The sequence below is a fragment of the Chaetodon trifascialis genome, chromosome 2 (genome assembly GCF_039877785.1).
Source record: "Chaetodon trifascialis isolate fChaTrf1 chromosome 2, fChaTrf1.hap1, whole genome shotgun sequence".
In the NCBI taxonomy this organism is placed as follows: domain Eukaryota; kingdom Metazoa; phylum Chordata; class Actinopteri; order Chaetodontiformes; family Chaetodontidae; genus Chaetodon; species Chaetodon trifascialis.
Window position 1 is genome coordinate 16389906 of NC_092057.1, and position 26876 is coordinate 16416781.

Genomic DNA, 26876 nt, shown 5'->3' on the forward strand with positions numbered 1-26876 from the left:
GTGGCAATAAACAAGTCACTGTTGGCCCTCCTCTGTTCCACAGCATTCTTTTACCTACCTGTGATTTGCACATCTTTGCAATTTTTTTTTTCCTGGCAAAACTTACCTGACTGACAAGAAGCTGCAGATCTTCTGTCATTGTTTGTAACCACATCTATTGCAACTAACTTCTTCTGATCATCCTTATGTGCTGCCCTTGGTGCCTCCGTCTCTCATGGTGGTTTTTACAGGTTATATTTATATAAGGTCTGTCAATAGGCTGCTTCTCATTTCATCGTCTCTTATGCTGCATACAATCGGTCACCAATCAGTCGTGCAGTTGTCCTAACATTCTTTAGTTTTGCTTTTTAACTCTATCATGTGGGCACCTGGTGGTCTCTGTTGGTCTGTGAGCCTTTGTTAATAAAAAAATGTGTTTGCCTCTTCTCCCACCACATGCAGAAATGTAGCACACCGCACTCTTTTCAGCTATACGGCTAGCTGTGCAAAAAGGTTGATTTACCCAGTAACAGCTGTCAATTACATGTGGTGGAGTGAAAAGTACAATATCTCCCTGTGAAATGTAGTGGATTTATGCAGCAAGTGTGATCAGGTCAGATTTCTGATTTAGTCTTTCTGGCAATTTGAGCTGCTCTGTCGAGATGAGGTGAGATGGCCGTTGTTATCCTGCCAAGTGGAAAAAAAATCTAGAAAACCTCCATTAAAACATGCTTAAGATGAAGGGAGGTCACATTGTCATGTAGGGATATAAAGGTATAGAAAACTGAAAATCCATCAGTATTAATTCTGAGGACATTTAAACTGTTGGCTACATGTTCTGAAAGAACAAATCCTTGTGAACAGCTTTTTATTTTGAACCAACACTTAAGATGTTACAGCTTAATCTTCTCAAAAGACTAACAAATTATACCATTAAACAAGGTGTTCCCATCAGTGACGCTGTAGATAAATGTCATCTGAGTTAATATCAAAACATATATACAGAAAAGTAAGTGCTGAATGAGTCACACCATAGCATGCATAAGGCACAGCAAATATTAGATAGAAAATTAGGGAACAGAGTCATAACACACACACCAAACCATGCAACACACAGATGACTTCACTTGAAGGAAGAAAGAAAATGTTGAAGTTTAAGTGACTTGTGGTTTGTTTAAAATGACTGACAAGAGTAACATTCAATGGGGTGTAACGACTTCCAGATGTCCTAATGCATGAATTAGTTTAACTTTACATTCTGACAAAATAAACTTTTCAAAAAAACTAAAACTTTTTAGGCTCAAGTTGAAATGGCCTTAGTTTACGGCCTCAAAATGAAATGGGCTTCTTCAAAGTCTTTGATTGTGAGAAAGATCCAGAATGCTGAAAATGAACCAAGGGCAGAGAAAGTGACCTCAGGTTTCCAGAGTTCACTGAGCGCTTTCACCGTGTTTTAGAAAATGAAAAGAAGCACAACAGCTGGGAGATCGCCACGCGCTCCGAGTCATCTTGCTGGTTTACTTCCCAACATACCTGAGAGGACATCCTAGGCTGCTGTGGACAGCTGACCGCCGATGTTGACCATGATTCTGTGAATCCAAAGGTCTCTGTCCTCCAGTGCAGTGTCCACCAGGTAAACTGTCAACTTGCGCTCCCACAGCTCATCTGTAACCTCTGACACCTCCTGCACACTGTCTACCAGGGCAACCAGCGCCCGATCCTCCACGTGGTTCCTGAATAACATGCAGGCCTCCTCTGACCACTGGTGCTGCGTCACGCCTGTGAGAGAACAGGAGGGGGTCAGCAATCACAGCAATCACCCAAAGCTGCTCCACCCTGTGTTATCAAGGTGGATAATTGACGAAAATCAGATGCTTTACAGATAGATGTACTGTTACGACTAGCTTGGAATGAGTATTTGACCGATGAGGATCGAGTGACTGCTTGTATCAAATAAGGACAGCTTGTTCACTATTTAAATTAAGAATTAAATTAGACTATGCTTTGAGTGGTTTTTAATCTGAGGGCAGAAAATAATTACTTAATTCTGACACTTTAGTTCAACTTAAAACAGGATTTCATTACACGACCTGTTACATATAAAGTAACAATTCTGATTTAACTCACCTGCCAGTTGTGCAGTGATAGCCTGAAAGGGCAAATGTCTGAATTCCTCTATCAGGGGCCGGAGCAGAGTACTGAGGACCAACTCGTGTTTTCCGTGGTCCAACTCGTAGACGGAAACCAATCCGTTGGCAAGAATCCCCTTCACCTGCACGCGGTGCCAACTGGGTGAGGCAGGCATCAGTTCAGCCTTCATCCATCACACAATAACAACCTCTTTGGTTTTACATATCATTCTTCGCTTCCTCACAGCAGCACAGAATAGACAGCTGAACTCCCAGAATCTCAAAGATACACACAACCAGTAAAGGGCAGTAATCAAGACAATGCATTCATGTTACACACACACACACACACACACACACACACACACACACACACACACACACACACACACACACACACACACACACACACACACACACACACACACACACACACACACACACACACACACACACACACACACACACACCTCTCTCTCTATGCTATGTGTCAGGTTTGCATCAGGTGTAAGACACAATAATCACCTACTTCTTGTCTATTTTGGCAGCATAGACCTCTCCTTTCTGGATGTGTGTAGCTGTGTTGATCTTCCACGTCCGGTTATAATAGAGAACCATCTCTCCCATCAGCACCACCAGCTTATGCAGATCCTGCCACTTCTGCAGCACGAAGTAACCAGGGTGGTAGGCCACTGGCACAAACACGTCCATGTTCTGGCCAGGCTGCAAGAAGAAAAGGAGAAGAATGACGTGCAAGTCAGACTTTGCAGATGAAGGCAATCTTTTTTACAGTTGTTCTATTGTCAACATATCAAAAAGTGAGTAGATACTGCTATGGTTTAATGAGATTCAATGAACTGTGTCGAGGCTTATTTCACCGTAAACATTGCTTACTGCCACAAAAAGTGAACTGTCAGTTCAGAGTCTGTATATGCTGACAGCAAAATTTTGATTTAGATTCAATCCACAGACCATTAAGCCCTCTTTTTCTTGTGAATAGAAAGAGACAGACTGTCCATCTCAACACACCTGAGGGAGTTCCAGCAGGGGAGGCATTGCAAGTGGTTGCATCCCAGTTTCGGTAGTTGTATCTGGAGAAGATGAGTCCTCTGTTCTGTGAGGTCGCGTTGAGGCCTTGATGATGGAGTTTGAGACAGGGCTGCCCAGAGTCAACTTCTTCAACAGAGCACAGAGACCTAGAAATTTGGAAAAAAAAAAAAAAAAAAAAAACACCCTCAAATTAACCTCACCTTTATTTCAAAGTCACAGTTCTTCAATACAAATCCATGAGAACAAAAAAGGTCTTCCTGTCCTAACACCTTGACTTTCAAAAAGGTTGGACCAGACTTGTCCATGCATACATATGCTACATGTTGTCCCTGACCCAGAATGCACTTTGTGTATGATGTCTTGTGCTGTTACCTGTATCCACTGCCTGGGTCAGCTGATGGTTGACACTCTTGTCGAACTCTTGACTGTCATTGCCAACAAAGAGGTACATGTAGACCAGCAAGTCCCCTTTGTGCTGGTCTAATTTCAAGATCTGAGGGGAGGAGGGAGGGAATAGAGGAAACAGATATTTGCCTTAATGGGCAGGAGTACAAGAGTATAGTACAGCTATTGCATGTTTGTTGTGCAACTATACATTTACTTGAGGTATGTGTTAACTGAATGTTGCAGATGCTACAGTATGTTACCTTCATTCTACAGTCTTCAGAGCCTAGGACAGCATCCTTCAGCCACAGAACAGCCTTTGGGCTCCAGTCTCCCTCCGGAACTGCGAGGTCAGCCAGGCGACATTTGACGGCCTGAAAAGAGCAAATCAACACACACACACGTTAGGTCTTCATCACTTCTGAGGACATTAAATAGACTTAAATGTATTTCCTGGAGACTTGCTGAACCATAACCATTACTGTTACACACTTAAGACGAAGCAGCAATTCACATGTGATGCATTCACAATCAATCTGCACCTACTCTCAGTTTCACAGTGTCCACTGAAGTCACTCAGAGTAATTTCATCACCGCTGAATGTCACAAAATGATTCAGGTTCAATAACATCACTGCAAGCACATTGACAGTCTGTCTGCCTTTCTTGTCCACAAGTCTAAAAGACTGCATATTTTTGGAAAAAGGCAGCATACACAGAAGAGATGAACAGAAGAAAATGCTCCACCAACCACCAGACTAGATGAAGATTAAGGTGCATCTACTCCCACAATAGGCACACAGAAACAACTGACCTGTGGTGGGATGATGGTCAAGTCTTTAAGGAAAACTGGTGGGAACTCTCTGAGATCAGTGACCTCTACAGTTGCTGGAACACCCAAGTCAGTGAAGACAATCTCCATCACTCTGTTGCCGTACATGTTGGTGATCTCAAAACAAGAGCAACAACACATGAGTGGGTTTTACAGAAATATTATCTGAAACGATCTGGTCAACAATACAATATCTCAAAACTTTAAATGTCTTAAATTATTGTATGCATTTTAATTTAAAGCTTTAAGGAAATACATTTTAATGATTCTGATCTCACCTCGGCTCTGGACCACTTTCCTTTGTAGCGGGCTAGACAGAGCTTGCCGATGAAGGGTCTGGACACCAGGGACTCAGATGTCACCTGGAGGGAACAATTATGAATTACAAAAACACAATAAGAAAGATCTTCTTCAATCTATCTGTAATATTCGGTAGTGTTTGTTGTCCCACAACACTGATAAGTGCCAAGACAAAAGGCGGTTTTCATGAACTCTGAAGTCTCGTCTACCTGGGAGGAGAAGATGGCCTTCGTTTCCTTCAGTAACTTCCTGAGTCTTGCAGTTCCTCTGGAGGGCAGCTGGCAGTAAATGATACCATCTGCACACACATTTGTGACACACACATCCTGATAGGTCGCATTCACCTACAGGCAACAGAGAGATTGTTAGATACTGCAGGGGGGACGATACCACCCTGTAAATCCTTGAGTACTGTCAGACATGGCTGGGCACTGAGCCAAACTGAAAATATGAAAACCCTCCCCAAAGCCCCTTTGCTGCTATTCAATTGGCTTTATACATGCATCACACTGTACATGTAAGTTGGCACCATCATCCTTACAGTCAGAGGGTTGTTCATGCTCTTGTCCTGCAGACCCTTCAGGCAGGTGGAATTGATATTGACATCATCGTCCTGCGAAGTGTCGTACAGCACTGCCATGGGTGTCTCGTTCTGCTGACAAGGCTCTACTGTCTCCATCAGCAGGATCTTTCCCACTGCCAACTTGTCCAAGGAGGACAGCACCAGTGGATGGGAGCTGAATGCCTCTAGGCCTGCGAGAGGGGAAAAGAGAGTATGTGCTATGAGTGACCCTGACCTACTGTGTGTTAAATGTCAACTGGCTGACGTAAACACTTCGTCCAGTTGAGACGACTTTCACATTGTACATTAGAACAAGCCCTGAAGTCTTTTCCAAATCTTTTAAGTACCTGCAAGTCTGACATTTGTAGCCTGGAATGGCAGAGAGAGGAAGTCCTGGTGCAGCTCCAGCAGATTGGTCCCACTGGTTTCCACCGTGAGGCCGTAGTCTACATAGTATACCTGGCAAACAGACAGACAAAAGCTCTTTTGTTGCAGAAACACTGACTCATTCTGCCACTACTGAATATCTTCATCTGACAAAGTGAAAATCACCACAAGCTGTGTCCCAGCTCAGGGGGTAAATCCTCAAAAGTCTACATTTACAAACGAAATACATCATGAAATGCTGAAAATGTATTTAAATCCCTTGAAATTTTCCAGGGATTCTGATTCATTGTGACTGAAATTAAGTGTTGATTATGACTGACATAAAACTCTATCTTTAAGTAAAAACAACTTGACAATGAACAACAAACAATTCGTTAAGGGAGTTACCTTGACCTTGCTAGGGGACGTCACCTCTATGAACTGAGCTCTGGTCATCTCCTCTCCGTCCTCTCCCCTGACTACTACCAGCTGACCAACAACAGGGTCAGACAAAGGGCAGTGGGTGGAGCTTTGGCTATAGAAGCAGTGCATGGCGTCCTCCATGGCCTCCTGGGCATTGGAGTAGTTCTCACCTACATACCTGACCATAGAGACGAAGGCTTTTCAGTCCTTTTCAAACTGCGCATGATAATCAACAAAAACAGTAACGTGGATGTTGCGTTTACAAAAGTAACAAGGCAAACATGGGGGGATGCTCATATTTAATGATATATCTACTAATACCTTCACGGCTTCAAGAACAATGTGTGCCTCACCTTATAGTGACAGCATCACTGCTCTTTACATCAGCAATCAGCACAGAGGGGTACTGCTCTGAAGGAGGAACCAGAGAGGGAGGCAACACAGGGCCAAGCACCTCCACATCAGAGGGAAGGAGGTGGCTTCTACACTTCTGGCTTTCTGGGCCGTCCGGATTTTCCATGTCTGCTCCGCTCATGTAATACAGAATGGCCTGATGGCAGAAGTGCATCAATGGCAAACACGTTGATAAATACATTTTAACAGGTAAGCAGGAAGAATGTCCCTGAGGAATTAAAGATGACACCCGTTTTCTTACCTTCTTTTTGTTGTGTGGCACAGGGTACTCCACAGTGCATATATCCAGCAAAAGAGATAAGCTGTCCAGAATATGTTCGGGGAATGGCGTCTTGTATGTGTCAATAAAGAGCTTGGGTAAAGCATGGGCCCACAGACCCTGACTGTACTTGGAGAGAAGCTCCTTTATTCTCTGATGCACCTCAGCCGACACAACGACAGCAGGGGATTTTAAGGGAGGGCAAGGGGCACTGGTAACCTTCAAAAGGGGTAAAAAGTCAGGGTCAGGATGGAGGGAGGAAGCCAGTGGAGGAGTGTTGGTTGATGGAGGGCACTTCCAGGTAGGGGCTAAGGGTGGAGTGTTTTTTTTGTGGCTGAGGGTAGTTTTGGGCAAGTTGTTATCGTTACATCCACCATTGGCATAGACTGCAAGACTGCCACAGGGGGGCAGCAGGGGAGCAGCAGCAGGGCTGCGGTCAAGGCTAATAGGGGTGATTGGAGACCACGGCTTGCCTGAAGAAGGAACAACAGCCTGTGGAGGAAAAACAAAGGTGGGCCTAGCCAAAGGGTTTTGGGGGGAAACTCTGGGTTTGGGAACGGGAGAAGGAGAGACGGGGGTGTAAGGTTGTTCAGGACATGAAGAAATGGGTGTGATGGTGCTTGAATTGGTGGGTGATGCTGGACGGGCAGTGCTACGTGTAGGGGCAGTGAAAGGCGTAGGAGGCAGAGGAGGGTAGATGAGGGAGCCAGCCTGGTTGGTGCTGGAGAGTTTATCCACCTGTGAAGGCCAGGTGTGGGTACACATATTGAGAACAAGAAACCTTGCACTTCTGCATTTGTAAAACATTTTTGCTCCTTAAAACCAAACAAAAACCTTTTTGTAATCTTGTGTATGTATAAAAAATGTCAGATTATCATATAAAGTCATATGTAAACATTACACTAATAAGGCTTCGTAATATCTACTTTTTTTGGAGTGAGGGTATTATTTTTTGTACATGTACAAATATAAGTGACTGACTCACCATACAGATGTGTGTCCACTTTTCCAGATCTATGAGCACCTGAGGGTGGAGCTGCTGTCTGAACATGTCGCTGTAGACCTCCGACAGTTTCGACATCCACAGTCCACTGCAGTATTTCCCGAGGAGCTGAGTTAATCTGCTCTGCTCCAGCTCCATGCTATACCCAGAAGACTGCATGGGGCGATTCCACATGATTAAAACTTTTGTGACTGAGTTCAGATTTTTCTTTTCTAAAGTCACAATTCAAATATATAACAAAAACACAGGGAGTACAAAATAAATCCCTTCAGCAAACACAGAGAAAGGTCTTCTGTACCTGGGAATGGTTGGGTTGGAAGACTTGCTCTGGAGGTTTCTCTGAGAAAAATTGTGCAAAAGGAGAGTGTGAACAAGTGATGATCGAAGCAGATTAATTTAATTAATCTGGTTCATGCAGACTGATTTTTGTTTTTCCAAAGTTGATACACTGTTCTACACGTACTCCCCTTTGGAAAACCTCTTTGGACAGTGATGGGACAATATATCGTCTAAGCTGATCTGCTGGATCGTTATTATCAGCTACAAAAGGCACAACATACAGAGTTGTACTATGGAGGGAAAATGTTGGATTGGGACTCTGTCTTGCCACAATATTAACACAGTGTTGGGCAAGCTACCTGAAAAGTGTAGTGAGCTAAGACACCAGTTACTCTACATTAAATCAAGCTTCACTACTCTGAGGCTACCCCCAGAGAAATGTTGCAAGCTCAGCTAAACATGGCAAGAGTTGTTTACTCTATCAAAGCTACTTGCCAAATAACTGTAGACAAAGGATAAAACTCCTGACTCTCTCAGGATTAATTACTCTCCATCCACACCCTCAGCCATAGTGCCATCAGCTACACTCAAGTATGCATGTCTGTATTCCCCTGAAGTAGAGATGTTGTAGGCGTCAACCCTTGTGTGAACATTACTACAGTACTTGATGAACAAAAGAGCTACGCTACTGAAAAGCCCTGCAACCACCATGCTCACCATGCTACTGAAAAATGTACTTAAAAGTAGTAACGCTACTGGCCAACATTGTTCACGGTCTTGTTAACTCCTGGCCCGTTGTGACTGATGGAAAGGGTGAAAAACACAGATATATGACACAAGGTATGACATTCAGAATACATTCTAGTAATGTGACACCCCCCCCCCCACACCTCAAATCAATAAAAAGTGTTATAAAATTCATGAAGATACACACCTGTAGGCTTCTTCTTTGCAAAGCTCTTCTCCTTCCTGCTGGCAACATGGCAGTACTTTAAGCATGATGTGCTTCTCGCTTCAACAAGCTGTTATTCAATACAAACATCCTGCTGCAGTTCTCAATACAACAATGAGGTACTGCACGTTGGTGGTTTGGTTTGTGGTCCATTTTAAAATTTCTCAACATTTTGAGCTGGTTGTATATCATATACTTATATTAAAACCCCATATTCCAAAACACCATCCTCTCACTGCTAATACATTAAAATAAATTACCAATCAGCAGTATTTCAACATTAAGTACAATTAGAAAGTGGCATTAGTTCACAAACATTTTTATGCATGTAGTTTTGATTCATACAGTCGAAATACATAACTGCCTTAATACTGTAGAAGAACCAGGTTTAGCTGCATGTGGTTTGTCTGCATGTGAACGTTCACCTGTCAAGCATGGCACAGCGTTCCACAGGCGGTGGAGGAGCCGGCAGTCTGCGCTCAACCGGGGTGATGGAGCTTAACCTCTGATCCAACTGCCTGATGTTTGGGCAGAACACAATCAAAAACGTTTGTTGATTGTTGGTTTTAAAACTCACTTAAGACGAAGCAGAGACAGAGGAATAACTTCTATTAGATTCTTCATAGCGTGACGCAAACACCACTTCGGTTTCCTGACAACTGAATAATAAGTGTGCAGAATTTCTTGATGAAAAGTGCGATGCAGATATTGTTCACCTGTAGTCTCCTGAGGCGCTGACGCCTCTGGAGCCGACATGGGACTTTGTGCGGTTCGCAAGCCAGTTAGAGGTACCACCAGCCGAGGGCTGGCGGAGAGAGGACCTTGGCCTGACTAAAAGCATGGAGAGGGGGGATAATAGGTCAGTGGAGAAAAGGGAGGTGAGATGCGGGTGTTTAAAACATGGCCTTGGAGAGATAGAGGCCTGGTGCAACTAACAAACCCGAGTGTCCCAAGTAACAAGTGTCTCTTACCACTGAGCATGTGAGGCTTGGAGACTTTGAATCTCATCCTGCAGTTGATGATTTGGGAGCAACCGGATTTCTTGGAGCTCCTCTGCTTGGCCACCAGCTCAGCAATGTGGGCTGTCTCTTGGCACACTGTCGCAAAGCATCTCAACTACAACGCAGATTTAGTGTTAGTCTTTTTTCTCAGTTTCTCAGTTCTGTGCTGATGCTAGCTGACCTAAGGCAGTGGCACGGTGAGCCCATGCCCAAAAATATTGATAAATTACTAAAAAAAGCACTCACCTCACCATTGTGGTACTGCAGGTGGACTACTGAGGGGATGCTCTGGAGGTAGTCCTCCAGTCTGGAGTAGCCCAGCTTCTTGAGCGGGATGGTCTCTCCGCACAGGGACCGGTACTCTGACTGCAGCCTGCTCACAGACACCCCGTCCTTGCTGGACTGGAGAACAGACCTCAACATTTTCTTAATGGACTCGCTGTCCGCCATCCTGGTTAATACTCACTGAAACAGACACAACACAGAAGTAAAAATCAGCGGGGGAAGAAATGCAGTACATCAGAAACATCCGAGCAAGTAACTGGCTTGATTCATCAAAAAGGCAAAGTGTGTGTTTGTACTGAGGCTGTACAGTCTGCAAAGTTCAGAACATATATATCAGAGCTGAACATGAAGGCCATGTAGAAAGAGACACGCATGCAGCATCCACGACATACAAGCTGTGGTGGCCAAATCCGATGCTGAAAACTGTGTTTCAGCAGTAGGACTCTGAATGAATTATTTAACCACGGCGTTTTGGAGGACAGATTTGAGAGTTCGGGCTTCGCTTTTCTGTTCAAAATGTGAACAAACATTCATATTTACTTCAAATGCATTTCACAGATTATCAATGACGAGACCACATGTCGAATAGATTTGCTGTCTTAATCTTAAATCATGATTGTCAACAGATTTGTACATTTAGGCATGATATATTGAGATAAGCGAGATTAAGAGTGTCTAAAACAATATGACAAAATTCAGTACCTCTATTTTCGGTGTAACGTTGATATCAAAATGGCGTCTGCACTACGAGCCGTGAAACCTTGACATCCATTAACTTACCGGCCTCCGTGCGGTCTCCATGGGGACAATGGGCGGTGTACGTTCACGGCCGTTAAGTTAGCGCTGAATTTGCTGTTAGCCAACAGATACACAATGTGGGCCTTAGCTAATAGCTAACTGTCTGTTAGCAGCTAGTCGTCAAATTTAGTTTATTTCGTCCCTCTCTTGACCTTTCGCAAAGCAGCAATATTTTTTCACAACGTTAGCTCAAATGTATTGACAGATTAGTCTGTTTCGATTAGTCTTGTTTTTCTTACCTGTAGGTTTAGCCTAGTTAGATTAGCCAAAAAGACTCGGTCTTCTGTCGCCGCGTTTAAAATCACAAGTTTTTTTTTTCTGTGTTATATGACGATTATGCTGTGTTTAAGTGCTGTCGGAAAATTTAGCAAACATATGCGCACTATGCTTACACAGTGAATCAAACCAGTGCAACTTTTAGCAATTTGTTTTTATTTCCAACTAAAAGCATTTGCTTGCTGTTTTACAGTTTCTCGCAGTTTCTCTATAATTGAGCACACTATGTTATATCTTCTCAGTAAAATGTTAGTGTTGAAGTGTTGTCAGGTGAAGAGGATTTTGGTAACAAATAATATAAGCTGCACAAACTTTGTTAACCCCATTGAAATTACAGAAATTGGAAAACACCAAAGTATTTTTGCAACATGCAGATCATCCTAAAGGGCACATAGAGTTTTTTTTGTTTGTTTGTTTTTTAACCAAGATCTGAATCTATGGAAATGTCTTTCTAACAGTCTTCTTCTGGTATTGATGGTATAACTGCATTCTCTGGTGATGACACTGATGCTGTTTGGTGGTTCTGTGTCTGAGATGCCATGACCCAAGCCTGCAGCACTGTGTCTGACACATGAGATGACGATGTCTCCAGTGATGAAGATGAGGAGAGGTGGTGCTTTCTGAACAGGATCAGACGAGGGTTCCTTAGTAAGGTATAAAACAACATCCAACGCCTCCTGGCCCGGCTGCTCCCAGGGAGTTCTGGAAAATAGTTATAAGTCAATCAACTGGAAAAGAAGGGAAAAAATGAATGAAGAAACAAACATGAAAACAATACAAATGATATCTTAATAAAACATTTAAATCTGTGCAAGATCAAAATTGTCAGGATCAAACAAAACTGCATAAATGCAATAATGAAGATACTTGTTTGATCACAAGTTTGATGAATCTTAGATATCAGACAGGTGGAAGCTGTAGTCATATAGTGGATGGTTGCTCATGTCAGAGCTCACACACAGTAAGTCTACTGACCAGATGGCGTGTTGCTGAATGTGGAGTATGAAGACACAGCGTGTCTCTCCAGTGTGGTGGAGACCAGCAGCTGACAGAAACACACCACGACTGGATTGTTATGATAATGGTCAGCAAAGATCATCCCAATCCAAGTACTGTAGCCTGGAACATGGAAGAAATGCTATTAGATCCACTCACCATATTTTGGAAATAACACAATGACTCTAATAAGTCCACCTCTACAGAATAGGGCATTTTCTTCAGGTATCACACATCACAGGTATCACAACTTTTTCATCTTAAAACACTCAGGAACTCCCCTAATGAGCTGTGAAATGCTGCCATCTGCTGGAGAATGTGGATGCAATCACGCTAACACTGGCGTAAGAAACCTCCATGATGAATGAAAGTCTTAATCTGTGGTATGACCCTAACAAACCACACTATCATCAAGTAAAAATGATGAAATCAGATTTTCTCTTATCCACCATCACAGTATATTAAATAAATTGAGATTTGGTTGTGATGTTTTATGGCAGTAAATCTAGAAATCAAACTTCTTAATTCTTCAACAAAAAAACAAAAACAAAAAACTTTTATTTCATGTTTTGTCTCACGCACGTCTCGGTTGACCTTAAGCTTACCGGCATCCATGCCTTCATATCCTCTCTGCATAATGGTCCGGTCTATGCGTGACACCAGCCATGATCCTGCCACAATGCTGCACAGCAGCCTCAGTATGCAGTTGCTGATCCCCATCACCACATTGTAGAAAAAGAAGAAGTAGTTGAAGCAGTGGAAAGCCTTCCTGAAGAGGAGGAAGAGAAACTGTGATTTCAAGTTACTGTACTGTGCAGATTTACTGTGAAATATATTCACTTGTTCTATTAACATTTGACATATTAAGAGGATTTTACACACTGTAAAACACCAATGCAGATACATTGTGTACATGCTTGTTTCAGCAAGTCATTGAGCCTGCGTTATACCGGCTGGTAACTGAGAAAGCGCAAGTTTTATGGCTTCAGTATCACACTTGACCTTTATCACCAGTCTGCGTCTGCCAGCAAAAGAGGACCTTTGTTAATTTATGGTTTTATGGCCCACAGTTACATAATTTCTATATTGAAATATACCCACCTGTTGTTGAGAGCCAGGGGTTTATCTTTATCAGTGGGAGACAGTTTGTCCTGAAGGAAGAAGGTCTGGACCAGAGTTATTTGGACAACCACCAGTGCGATCACCAGGCTGATGGTCAGACTGAGAGACACGAGAAATGAAAAAGATCAGTGAACCAATGTGTCTGTCTGCCTGTCAGTCAAACCATCCATTCATATATCTCAAGGAAAGCAGCCTTACACTATAATTCCCAGGTTGGTGAGCATGGTCAGTGCCCTGCCATGCTGGATAGGAAGAACCAGCGCATAGGCAAACAGCAGAGCAAACAGGAAGTGGACAAAATGGACAATCAGGTAGCCTAAGGAGAAAAATGGAGACATCCAATTTTCTCACTTAAACTCTCTACATTCACGTAGCTTGTATTTAACTCATGTAGTGGGACTGTGCCGCAGCTGCTATATAATTTTTCTGTTCCCGTCTCAAAATTCTATTCATCTGTGTGAAAGGACAACAAATATGCAAATTCATTCATTACTCCTGAAAAGATTTTAACATGGTCACTATCAACGTATGTAATGGTTGAGTTTCTCTGCAGGCACATTCAGTAATATTACACTGAAAGGCACCTGTGGATTTCTGGGGATTTGATACTCATTTGTGGATCTTAGCTGGATTTTGGGGGGAAGATGTATATGAAGAAGTACTCGGACCATTGTCGGACACTAAAGCTCTCCACTGCAGTTCTTTCAGGCAGGTTTGGGGGTGAGGCAGGTTTTCTCAGACTAACACCTGTGACATAAATTGCCTCCTTTACGTGGGCTGAGTCACTGAGAAGTTAGTTACTGCCAAGAGCTCCCTGTTAATGAATACTTTCCCTCATTCCCTTCACATAGACTCATGAAAACGTCCCACTGATGGCATCATTTGGGAAACAGCAGGAAAAACATACACTGGGTTCAGACCCATAACGTGGCATGTCCTCATGCACATCTGCTCAGCTGCTGTTTTGAACATGTCAGTTCATAATGTTTTTCAGAAGATGAGTCGCTTACCCCACAGTGTAAATGCTATTTGCCAACCAGAGTACCTTGTGATGGAAGCCTGTGAAAATTCAATGAGAAAACTTGTTTGTGCATTCATAAAGTCCGATGATCAAACGCATGTGTGTGTGCGGCCATATGCTCTCATACTCAAATACAAGCTCACACATTTCAGACTCTCTGCTTCGAGCATGTTTCTACGCACACAATTGGCAAGAACCTGTTCTCCAGCGTGGGAGCCTCATTTGGCCAGCTGAGGGTCAGAACCAAATTGTGATAATTATGAAGTTTTTTGCTTAGCTGTTGGGGGTGCTGTGGCCTTGTGGTTCACAATATGAGAAGCATGTTTTCCAAAAAAAAAAAATAAAATAAATAAAAAATCAAACACTGGTACACACACATCATGACATGAAACGCTGGGGCCAATCTCACACTTATGAATGTTGATTTTGAGTCTCTAGTGCTAAGAGGAAATCTGATTTTCCCTGGAATTATCTGCCATCTGCTGAATGTGTGTGTGTGTGTGTGTGTGTGTGTGTGTGTGTGTGTGTGTGTGTGTGTGTGTGTGTGTGTGTCACTCACTACGCTGATAGCGGAGCTAGGGTTGTGAAACTTCTCAGGAATAAACCCCTTCTGCCCTTTCCACAGCCTCTTCAAGTGTTTTCTGTGGCGACAGAACATCATGTCACTCATCTGTGGGAAGTTTCATCTAACATCCCATAAACTACAGTAAATTGATTTCTGTAAAGTTTTCACATATATCATCCTTCCAGACATTTGAAATCTACATTTTTGAGCAATTCTTTCAATGCATTTTGTACATTTCAGTCATTTTTAAGTCTCTTACCTGTAACACACCAAGACATGGAAGGTGTATGCTACAGAGTTGAGACTCGCAAAGATGGTGGTTGCAAGCCAACACTCTGGAAGAAATAATAATCAGTCTTGACCATCATGAATAAACAAATGATTGTGTCTTTGCTGTCCACTCTATTCCATGTCCTTTGCTTTGTGATGAGGTTAAGGTAGAGATAATCTTTCCATTCCAGAAACACATGACCAAATATTTACATTTGTTTAATTTATCACAGACAGACTGGAAGGAGTGTAGACCAACTCACTCCTCGCCACGTCTATGAATTCTTCCAGCTGTGGTATCATGGCGTCCAGGGCTTCAGTCTGGTTACAAGAAGTAACCAGATGTTTTAGTGAGTTCTTCCAGCTCTCTAATCGGTCAAAAGCCACATGACTGAGACTGTAGTCTGCCAGGGTCACCTAGAGTAATGACCAGAGGACAAATGAATACTTGCAGCAGATGCGCAGATAAGATGTTTGTGCCACACTTTAGAGATGTGTTGCTGTACCGTGTACAGGCCAATGAGAGATATAACAGCAGTGCCGATGATCCTGTTGGGGAACTTGAAGTAGGGATCCCACTCGTACACTCTGCTCTGGAACCAGCTGAGGGGCTTACTGGACAGATACCACAGATAGGAAGGTCAAATCCACTTTGTGCATGTGTATATGTACTGTCTGAAATCTGGTACTGTCAGAAAGACATTAAAAATCTATCTCACGTTATGCCTCTGACATACTGTGTACTTCTTTAAAGTGCTCACAGTTTGTTGCTAACTGGTTAAAACTTGCAGAAATAGCGGTTCCCTGAACAAGCAATGGAACTGAAACTTCCCAATTGTATATGGAACACTTGAAAGCAGCATGAGCACACACCTGCATGAGTGTGTATTCTACCTGTGTGCAGGTGTTTTCCTCAGCAGTCTCTTAACATGCTGCACCTGGTGCTGCCCAATCAGGTCTTCAGGGTCCTGGCAGCAGATTCAGTTTATTATTCAGAAAATTCAAGAAAAACAGTTCTATAATCATTGTGGAGCCCACTGTACAGCGAGTTAAAAAAAAAAGAAAAAAGAATTTCCTAGCTTGTTGGGATGCACACTCACACATTTTGATATGCAAATAAATGTTTGATGTTCCGCGGAGCTGCCCAGGTTCCCTCTTTCCCTGTGTTTCCTGTTTTCTCGTCTGCCTCTCTGCCCCTGTGTGTGTGTGTGTGTGTGTGTGTGTGTGTGTGTGTGTGTGTGTGTGTGTGTGTGTGAGAGAGAGAGTGGCTTCCCTCCAGGCTCTCCTCCTCCTGCACACCTGCCATCAGTCACCTCTCTCAGCCTACACACCTGTCAGATTGTCAGCCTTTCAACATATCAGCCTCAGCTCTCCACACATCTGGTGCCAGACTGTTGCCTCAGTGTCTGCGGTGGAGACATGCTCCAGGCCTCTCTGGCGAAAACTGTCCTTTGTGCTTTAAAGCTGGATTGTACTAACTGTCTTTTCCTCGTGCTCGGTTAAACAGTTTAACTTCGTCTGACTCCTGTTTGTGTTCTGGGTCTGGGTCCATTTTGTGAACTAAACTCTGACATTTTGATATGAAATCCTACACAGCCTATAGATCACTGGGTTTTACCCACACAGCAAACAAGACACACAGCAAGGATCACTTCATTGATTTTATGAGTTAGGCATGCTCACCTCCTGTTGCAGTTGCAGACGTATTCGAACAACTTTAACCAGCATATAAATAAATCGGACCAAGAGGAAGATGAGGGAGAGGATGCAGGGACACTGGACGATGATCTTCTGGTATTTCCCCAGAATCTTGAAAATCATACACAGTCATTCATTCATTTTTTTCATGATATTTCAACTAAATATCAAGAGGCAACTCTTCATAAATTAATATTAAGTAGAGCCTAATTTATTTAGGTGTGGGCTGAAATCCTGAGATGGGTGGAGGAGGCTGGTTGCTTGGCCTGTTACACTAGCTTCATCATGGGCTGAGTACTCACCTACCTTACCACTGGGACAGGTGAATGTATCCCAGGCTATAACAGTGATCCTGCAAACAAGCACAGAGACATGAAATGCCTTTTCTGATTAAATCCATTCATCTGTCCCAGTGTGGAAGTGTTTTTGTTACTTTATAGGAAGGAACCGTCATATCATTTAGTTTTTGCATGCTGCATGAGACATACCTGTGCTGTGTCTGAATATATAATATGAATGAATGTTTACCAGGGCAGAGAGTAGAGTATCCCCAGCACTGCCCCCGCTGCTCTGAAAGGTGTGGACAGACAGGCAAAGAAAGGGAAATAGACCAGGCCCACCTCTAGAGCTCCAACCAGAAACACTATAGCTGAGGATCATAATCAGGAAACAACACGAGTCACCATGTTTTCTTGTTTCTGCAGAGCAAAACAGGTTTGAATATAGAAACAGAACAGAAAGCAGTGAGAGTACCTTTGGCCCAGTTTGGGACAGTGAAGGGGATGTAACCTTCAGAGAAGAGCAGCAGGACGCTGGAGGACACAGCACCAAATGCAAACCCATAGGACCAACGATTACTGAGGCTGCCGATAGTATCCAAAGGCCTGCAGCACAGTAATGACAAAATAAACACAGACAGAGCCATATTGCTGATAAGAAGCCTGATGAATGTTAAAGGCAGCATAGACAGATGTTACATACTGAATTTAAAAGACTGTACTGATATAGCAATGATTTTCACAGTTACTATCGCTGCTGTTGACTTACACCACAATGGCAAAGCGCCCATCCAGGAAGGGCAGTCTGTGGTCGATGCCCAGGCTCTTGGCTCTTTTCTGGAGGAATGAGAGCACCCCAATGATCAGCACCTGGAAAACAAGAAATTAATGCATAATATATACGTCTGTTATTCTGTATCCCCAGACATGTAAGCATGTGAGCACAAAAGCAAAAGCATTTTCCAGACTGGTAATAAAATCCACATGGATATATGTTATTACCACTGCTACTACTACGACACTGCAGTTTTCCATGCTGTCCAGAATTTCTCAGTAAATTGAGTGTTTCTGTTAGAGAAAGTTAAGCTTTTTCTTAAACTAAGTAAACCATGTAAAAATACATAGGATTATCTCAAAAATACATCAGTGTCCAGGCTGAAAACATCATCATCATTATTATTATTATTATTATTATTATTATTATTATTGCCTCATGAAGAGCGGACGTTTTAGAGATACATGGTTTTGGAGTCGTCTGGGGACATATTCAAAGTCCATGTTAAATAGGTGGACAACTCACTGCTGGTATGAGTGAAAGGTGCAGGAAGAGGTCAATAGAGATTCCATTCTGACAGTCCTGAGCTGTGGAGTTCCTGGAGAAACAGTGCCAATATAATTTAACAGATCGGGAGTGTCAGGACACAAAGCAGGATGGGAAAGAGGGGAGCAAATGACACTAAACAGGAATCAATGAGATGGACTGAACTAAGCTGATCTAACCAGGTTAAAAATTCATCATTGATAAGCTCAGGTTCAGCTTTGCTGTCGCTCTATCTTGATTCAAAACGGCTATAATCAGCTTGCTAATCTTAAACCCTGTGCAATATTTACAAAAAACAGCTGATTATAAAGTGAAGCGCAGCATCGCGTGCTGGTAGCAGTGAGCAGAATATTAACAGTCTGTACTTACATGAGTTCCATTTGGTTTCTTATCATCACTGAAGTCTTAAAAACTTTGTTTCTGCTCTGCAGTAAAGATTAAGGAAGCGACTGGATTGACACCACTTCTTCATTTCCTGGTTCCAACCATGTGACTCATACGATTGACCTTTGACCTCAGGATCTAACACTTCATTTCTCTCTGCTTTTTGTGTCCTCTCTCCCAGTGTGTCACTTTGTGCCTCTGTCACCTTCTTACCTTTATTCTTTTGCCAGTGCATTTGCTCTCTCTCTCTTTGTCGTACCACACACACACACACACACACACACACACACACACACACACACACACACACACACACAGACACACACACGCCTGAACATTATTGACCACTGTGTTACTCAGTATAAGGAGTGTAAACATCTGGCTCTCAACAGAGATAACCAGTCGATCATTCACCTCCTGACTTCACATTACAAAGGAAAGGTTTCAGATCATGTGACCTAAATCCACGTCCTTTCTTCGTCTACTTTCTCTTTTATTACCTCCACTGCAAAAAATGCATTTACTAGCTTCCTTTTCTTGTTTTTTTTTTTTTTTTTTAATTTTCATCTCTAGCATCTGTTTTACTCCAAGACTGAAAGACACTTTGGTTGTGACCCTTCGGTTCATTCAGACTTCTTATTAATGTCAGACTTAGTGAAATTTGGATTTTATTGAATCAAAAAGACAGTTGTTTACCAATGTTGGACATTTTATTACTCATTGCAAACACACATTTAGGTGTTAGCTGTCATTTTAAAGATGCATGTTGGGTTGCTTATCAGAGCCGGACTGCTCAGCTTAGCGGTGACATCATTCCCTGTGCAGGTCAGCAGCTCTCTTCTTTGGCAATCAAAATGTTCATCCTGGTTTTTCTGCAGAGAAGGTCATAGCACGACATGGCTGTGATTCATTCTCCTTTTAACACAGTAAATTGTGTGTTATAGGGATAAAGAGACGAGAATATCAGAGGACAGATGTGTAAAAACAGATAGAAGGTACTTCATACAAAAAAAGTCAGCAAAAGATGACATGTTTGTGTTAAGTGTCTCCTAAAACCACCCATATATGTTTAATTGTAAAATCTAAAAACCTGTTTTGCCAATGTGGTTGTCACTGAGGATAAAAAGCAGAATAATCTCTTGAAATTTAGTGCTCTTTCATAATTTGGTCACCAGAGATGTGACCATCATTTTCTAGTAATGACCACCAGGTCACTGCCTGTAAAGACCAAGAGATGAATAATAGACTAAACTGGAAAGCTTCCAGTCATTTGAATCCACTGCTGTTGTCAGCCAATCAGAGATCGGCATTGTGACTGCAAGGCTTTAAATTCATTCAGCACCAGGGGGCGGCTCTGACACTTCATCCTCCATAGAGTCAGCTTCGGGTAATGCTGAGCCGACGTGTGAAGGCTGTGAGAGTGAGGCAGCTGTGTGTACTCACTGTCTCTGGACACACAGGGTACACTCATTAGCATAGGTGTTTCCATCGCTGCCACACACCGGAGAGAGGTTCAGAGGGCATGCTACAATCTCCTCCACATCAGGACAGATTGGCTGCCAGAGCACAAAACAACACAACACACATGATCTGGTGTGACTTACCTTCTGTCATCACCATCATACATGGTTAAATTTCCTTCAGTTACACACTTTATATATATATTTTAATCATTCTCTCTCCCAGCACACACACACACACACACACACACACACACACACACACACACACACACACACACACACACACACAGTACTTAAGTCAAGATGCAGCACCTTTCTCACAAGTCCAGAGTTCTTCTCAACATCTGTGAAGAAAGCAGATGACTTCTAAAACCATAAATGTATAAATAACTTGATTTGTCTTGTTCATAATTCCTGTTTATACCTTAGGACAGAAACACAACTATCATTAGCATGCTAAACTGACAGTACACCCACAGACTTCAATAGCATATATCTCATCTATTATATCTCTATATTGTTAACATACCATAAATACAGGTAGAGTATATGAGTACCAATGTGCTACCCTTAAATTTGAGTACATAATGCACATTGCCTTTGAAAAGGATGCAAACAAATAATCCATATTTGTAGAGATCTATTTTCACTCGGGCCTTTTCTGCTGATCATCGCGAAAAAGTCACATTAGCACAAGGCTGTAAGGCAACTAAACACGAAATCTTACAAGACGTTGAATGTTTTCTATAGCCACTGTATATTTCACTCTATGATCTATAACATCTCTCAAACTAGAACGCAAAAATGCTTCAAATTGTGCTTTTCCTTTGTTACCTGCAGCCACACAGATGAGCAGAAGGCCAAGAAAAACAGCTCTTCCAGTCATGATGCTGGTGGATGAATAACTCAGTGACAGAGTGACAGAAACCAGTGTGTTTTTACGAGCGATAGAACTGTGTGTGTGGGAGGGTGCGTGGGAATGCAGCAGGTGAAAACAGACACACAAACACATGCACGCTCTAGAAACTTATAGCACACATTAACACACATGCCCACACACACAGCAAACGCAGCTTTTGTTCTGTCATTAGCTACAAACTTCCATTTGACGAGTCCACGTTGGCTTCAGACACAACTGCTCCAACAACAGAAGTGCAAAAAATAATTAAATCGCAATCTTTTTTTTCAAAATGTATGAATTTTTTATTTATTAATGCAAAGAGTAACTGTACACAATGAGTAACATACCCAAACAGCCGTTTAATACTTAAAAATGTAAACAAATAATAATATTGAGCACGAGAAGAGAAAAATCACCATCTCCCTGTCCTGCCTTTCTCTCTTTATCTCACTACTGTCTCTGCTGTTCACTCATTTCTCTGTCACATGCATGCCGTCTTTGTCTATTTCAAGTGTCAGACAAATGTCTTAATGCAGTGGTGTAGCTTTATTTCGTCTGAATTATATCTGTGTTCCAGTGCAGACAATCATTTTTCAAATTTGTCATATCCAGATCCCTTACGCCTTTGACACGACAGGCTATGAAGTCTATAAAGTGCTCACACTTAGCTGAGGGCAACTCTGACGCCCCACAGCAGTGATTCAATCTGAGATAACGGAAACCCTGCCATGACTTTAGATGATACAGAGCACCTGTAATGACAATCTGTCATCAATTTAAACCCTGGATATGATTTTTTTTTTTTTGGACTATAAAGCATTATAAGCACAACTCTAATTAACGTGGTCCCTGTTTGTGTAGTCTGGCCTATCAAGTACGTCAACCTCTAAAATTTGAGTTGCCGACAGTACAGTTAACTTCAGTGTTGCAGCTTATTAATGTGGACGAACACAAAGATTAGAATTTGGCAACATCAGCAGAATATAACAAAAACTCGCAGTCTGATGGAGACTGAATGAGGGAGAACAGATCTGACGTAAAATGTGCTTTTTGCTCCGAGCTACTGACAACGATAGAGAAGGATTTCTGTAGGTGAGCTGATGGAAAAAGAAGTGAATCAAAGCACATCTTAAACTTTACAAAACAGTCACTTCCTCGACATTATGCTGGTTGATCAAAGATACATATTCAGCTCTATTTGGCACAGATAATGTTCACTCAACTGGTAACGTACTTGACATCACAAGATACTGCTGCTACTGTACATAATGTCCATATCGGTGATGGCTCAGGTCTAAGAACGCACTCATCATGCCTTCACACAGGCACGTTACTGGTAAAGTTACCATCTTTAGACCCCATATAAGCAGAGTAGCTGTAACACTCTTCTCCATGCATGGGAGATACAGTTCCCCATCTGATTCCTCTTATTGCCATCCATAGATTTCCATCTTTTCTCACAACAGAATCTGGATTTAAATTTACACATATGTGCCTGTTACTCAACAACAATGAAGCACAATTCGGTCGTCTCCAGTCCTTTACAAGCTGATCTGAGGGCATGCGCTGGCACACGCACACAGAAGTGATGATAGTCCAGGTGTGTGGCCCAGTGGAAAGCATGCAGTATATATTTCCAACGTTCACGAAAAATTGTCCAATTTCTTCAACATCTTCAGCTTTCTGGTGAAGTCACACCTGCCAGTTTGCGATGGTTATCCTGCGTCCATTCTGATTGGCCCTCAGTTCCATTTAAAGAGGGCAGGACAAGTAGGAACAAGCCAGCATCGTAGGCTGCATCATACAGACATCAAGCAACCACAAGATTTTTTTGTGTTTTTGACAATGAAGGACACAATTACCCCCCAAAAAATAAAGAGTCAAGTTTCATTTATCATCTTCACAAAAAGCTCATTTTTGTGCTTTGATGCCTGTTGGTATCTGTCTTATACATTCTTTAGCAGCCTACGTGCGTTGTCGTTGTTTTTAAATGGAGTGCTCAGATTTCTCTCTCCACCACGATACAGTATAGGCACTGTGCTGGACAATGTCAAGGACGAGAACAACAAATAAAAAAGACAACTTGGTTATCGATCTTAATTGTTATCCAAAGGGAAAAAAAACTCCACAGAGGTTAAGTTTGTCTACTTGAATTAAATTATCTTAAAAAAATCTAATTAGTAAAAATGAATATGTTGAATGTTTGTGACTGAAATCAACTGGATTGTAAATGCTTCTTTACCATCATTTGCATTATAAAACAACTGTGCTTGGTAACGAAGAGCGATTGAGAGGTTTGACCCTGATGAAAAAGTAGTCAGTCCATCTTTTAGTAGTTGGCAGTGAAGGATCAGAACTTTTTGTTTTACGCTGTCGTGATTTCACATTACAGAGTAGCACATACAAACATCCCACTGACTCCTGCTAACTACTTTCAGGAACGGGGATTTAAAAACTACAGATATTTCCTTCCATCATCCCCGATGCTGTGTCCATTGAGTGGGTAGCAGAGCTACAAGCTTTCCAGTCTGACACAGCATTATAATCATGCTGTTGCTTCAAGTGTTCTGGGTCTTTTCTCTCTTTCTGTCCATCTAGTGAAGGAGAAGCACCGGTCTCCAACCCTCACTGGAATATCTTCTCATCTTAAATAGATCTATATATATATTTCTTGCATTGATTTGCATTGAGTTTTCATTGTTTCAGTGTCTCACAATACCTGCAGTCTCTGCCTTTTCAAGAAGCTGTGCGCTGAAGTGCAGGTCCACTGAGAAATGATAACAATTAAAAAAGACTAAAAAATTGAAATAAAAAAAAAGTTGACCATAGTCTGTCTCCCCCACTGGCTAGTGGTCCATTATGTTCTGGGTTGGGGGATGGTGGGTGAAGCATAGCAACTCCCACTGATGGTATGTTGTGGAATCAGACGCAGCTCTCCCTGGTCTTATTGTCTGTGAGGAAAGAGTTAAGCTGGGAAACGTCCACTACCACAGCGTCCCGCTTGTTCAGATGGACATCTTTCATGTGGTCCTCATCACTTTGGTCCTTGGCAAAATTTACAAACACCTGCAGGAGGGAAAAGAAAACAAGGGAGGAATTAGCCAAAACTAAACTCACAATCGAGTTAAACTTAGAGCCTTGGGTGCACTTGCTTACTTGGTCTAGAGTTGTCTGGGAGACGGAGTAATCTTCTATGCTGAGCGCATCCTTGTTCTTAGAGAGCAGGGAGAAGATGCGAGCGAGGGAGGTGAGGGAGGTGGGCAGCTGGTACTGCAGCATGTTGCGGTGTTTCTCCTTCAGCGTGCTGCCAGGAAGCTCCTGCTCGATGAACTCCATCACCGGCCGGAGGTCTGGGTCTGGGCCAGCCACCCGCAGGATGATGGTGTATCCATCACCAAATCTGACAAGAGCATGACAGAGCACGTTTCACTCACCTGAAATGTTTAAATGTTTTTGCGTGTGTGTGTCAAAGAGAGACTTGTTGAGAGATGCTATTCTGCCGTGTACTCCCACCTGTTTTTGAGATGTTGCACGCTGCCCAAACAGCGGAACCTGCCGTTGACCATGATGGCCATTCTGGTGCAAAGTGCTTCACACTCCTCCATGCTGCAAAAAAACACACAACACAGCAGAATGAGCTTGGGCATGTGAAGGTAATACACAAATGAATAGCAGTTAATGGTGTCTTGATGTATGATTATACAGCTCAGTTAACTGAACAGATGTAATTCAGATGCCCAGTCTCACCTGTGGGAGGTCAGGACTACAGAACGCCCCTCTTTGATGATGCTCAGGATTGCGTTCCACAGAGCACGGCGTGCCTTAGGGTCCATGCCTGTCGTCGGTTCATCCTGTGAGCAGGAAATAACAGACACTCAGCTGCTGCTACAACCATCAGGAGCATTTGGATGACGCTCAGAAGTATTTGTATATGTGTGAAAGTGTTTCCACTGACCAGAAAGACTACAGGTGGGCCTCCTATGAGGGCGATGGCTGTAGACAGTTTCCTCATGTTTCCCCCACTGTAGCTCCCCGCTGACTTGTCCACATATTTGACCAAGCCCAGCTTTCGGATGCCCCACTCTGCCACCTAGTGGATGGGAAAATGTTTTCATGAGTGCCAACCATCTTCTTTTGGAAGAAATCCCATGTAATACCTCAGTTGACCACAAAAATAAAAAAAGAGACTGAAAGAGGAACTGTCTGTCTAATTGTTATATAAAAGACCTATACAATAAGCCATTATAAATACAGCAAACCCATGTATGTTTATTGCTGACCTCACAGACTTCCTTCTCAGGCACTCCCCTCAGGATGGCGTAAAACTCGAGGTGCTCTCTGCCAGTCAGCAGGTCGTTGATGGCATCAAACTGAGGACAGTAGCCCATGTTCTGATGCACCTCATCTATCTCTGTGGTTACACTGGAGAGGGTATAAAAATATAATTAAGGCAAAACATTTTTAAACAAAACATTGTCTTGTCCTAAATACTGGAGTGGGGCGGGCAAGTCAATATTTATTCAAAGTACCTTAATTACATTGATTATAAGAAAATCTCACAGTGACTACGTCTTGCCAGTCAGACAGGCTGCATATACAAGAATATATGAATCTTAAAGCAAACCATTGGATGCGTTTTATATTTTGAGGTATCTTACCTCTTGCCAGCCAGGTAGGCCTCTCCACTGGTGACCACAGAGTCTCCTGTCAGCATTTTAAAGGTGCTGGTTTTCCCAGCCCCATTCACTCCCAGCAAACCAAAGCACTGGAGGAGAACAGAGAGAACATCAACACTGGGAAACCTTATGTTATCAGTTCAATCTTCTCTCTTACAAACATAATTTTAACATTACACAAACTGTTTATCTGTACTAAAAAGCCTGGAGTATGTTCACTGTATTGTACCTCTCCAGGGGGGATGCCGACACACAGCCGGTCCACGGCCGGCTTCTGTTTCCGTTTGTAAATCTTGGTGAGCTGCCTGAGCTCCAGGATGTCCGACTGTCCTGCTCCGCTAAGGATCCTCTGTCGCTCCCTGGCCACATCTTCGTCTTCTTCTCCAATAGGCTTCAGATGACTGGTGGATGACCTGCAAGGACACAGGCGGCAGAGGGAGGAGGGGTCACATTCCGGACAGGCTTATCGGAAAGGCTTTAGTTGAACCCAGAGGGAATTCAAATCCAAATCCACTAAGTGTATTTTTTTCTAATATGACTTCTTAGTAATGGATATTGCATTATAAGATAAACTCTGGAGGGATGATTTTTTTTGGTCTCGTTTAGATTTAAGCCTTATTCTGACAGATCATGCATGCATTGAAGGTTTCACCCACCTGGCCTTGATGCAGAAGCGGTACTGAATGAGGACGGTAATGCAGAAGAAGATCACACCCTCGATGGCCATCGCAAAGAGGTTCTTTCCCACCATGTCCCAGGCCAGAGGGGAGCGGAACCGGTTTTCACCTACAGGGACACAACACAGCAGAGAACAGACATTTTAAATACATCAAAACATTTTGTCAAAACGTTTTAGGATAGATTTGCGGTAGCTGGTTGAAAAAAGTGGC

At 42.7% G+C, this 26876-nt stretch overlaps 4 protein-coding genes across 5 annotated transcripts in view; all 4 read right to left on the minus strand.

Annotated features, from left to right (window-relative positions):
- Positions 1–1525: 1525 nt before the first annotated feature.
- On the minus strand, positions 1526–10382 carry tdrd7a (tudor domain containing 7 a). The gene is made up of 21 exons (XM_070985463.1): positions 10179–10382; positions 9903–10047; positions 9648–9762; positions 9357–9449; positions 8914–8948; positions 7999–8039; positions 7683–7853; positions 6680–7435; positions 6378–6574; positions 6010–6202; positions 5583–5694; positions 5215–5426; positions 4883–5017; positions 4652–4735; positions 4356–4490; positions 3806–3916; positions 3504–3651; positions 3138–3304; positions 2638–2831; positions 2107–2267; positions 1526–1758 (listed from the first exon to the last, which is right to left on the minus strand). Exons 1-21 carry the CDS (start codon positions 10380–10382, stop codon positions 1526–1528), a joined length of 3642 nt encoding a protein of 1213 aa, XP_070841564.1.
- A 1360-nt stretch (positions 10383–11742) lies between these two features.
- On the minus strand, positions 11743–18957 carry stra6l (STRA6-like). Its single transcript, XM_070971012.1, has 18 exons — positions 18938–18957; positions 18542–18629; positions 18011–18111; positions 17717–17847; positions 17492–17612; positions 17270–17315; positions 16949–17074; positions 16160–16233; positions 15772–15880; positions 15529–15682; positions 15255–15330; positions 14990–15071; positions 14420–14468; positions 13608–13725; positions 13389–13508; positions 12893–13056; positions 12267–12410; positions 11743–11993 (listed from the first exon to the last, which is right to left on the minus strand). The coding sequence occupies exons 1-18, from the start codon at positions 18955–18957 to the stop codon at positions 11743–11745; spliced, it is 1974 nt and encodes a 657-aa protein (XP_070827113.1).
- An 815-nt stretch (positions 18958–19772) lies between these two features.
- spink4 (serine peptidase inhibitor, Kazal type 4) lies at positions 19773–21295 on the minus strand. The gene is made up of 4 exons (XM_070989577.1): positions 21244–21295; positions 20722–20753; positions 20390–20502; positions 19773–19818 (listed from the first exon to the last, which is right to left on the minus strand). The coding sequence occupies exons 1-4, from the start codon at positions 21293–21295 to the stop codon at positions 19773–19775; spliced, it is 243 nt and encodes an 80-aa protein (XP_070845678.1).
- A 292-nt stretch (positions 21296–21587) lies between these two features.
- Positions 21588–26876, minus strand: part of LOC139349075 (phospholipid-transporting ATPase ABCA1-like) — a 38873-nt gene continuing 33584 nt past the window's right edge. For both annotated transcript variants that reach the window (XM_070989556.1, XM_070989565.1), the window contains exons 41-49: positions 26643–26772; positions 26216–26399; positions 25969–26075; positions 25591–25732; positions 25266–25400; positions 25058–25161; positions 24824–24916; positions 24467–24710; positions 21588–24376 (exon numbers count right to left, since the gene is read on the minus strand). In XM_070989556.1, coding sequence (XP_070845657.1) covers positions 24233–24376; positions 24467–24710; positions 24824–24916; positions 25058–25161; positions 25266–25400; positions 25591–25732; positions 25969–26075; positions 26216–26399; positions 26643–26772 — 1283 coding nt within the window. In that variant the 3' untranslated portion in view covers positions 21588–24232. The remainder of the gene's footprint in view (positions 24377–24466; positions 24711–24823; positions 24917–25057; positions 25162–25265; positions 25401–25590; positions 25733–25968; positions 26076–26215; positions 26400–26642; positions 26773–26876) is intronic.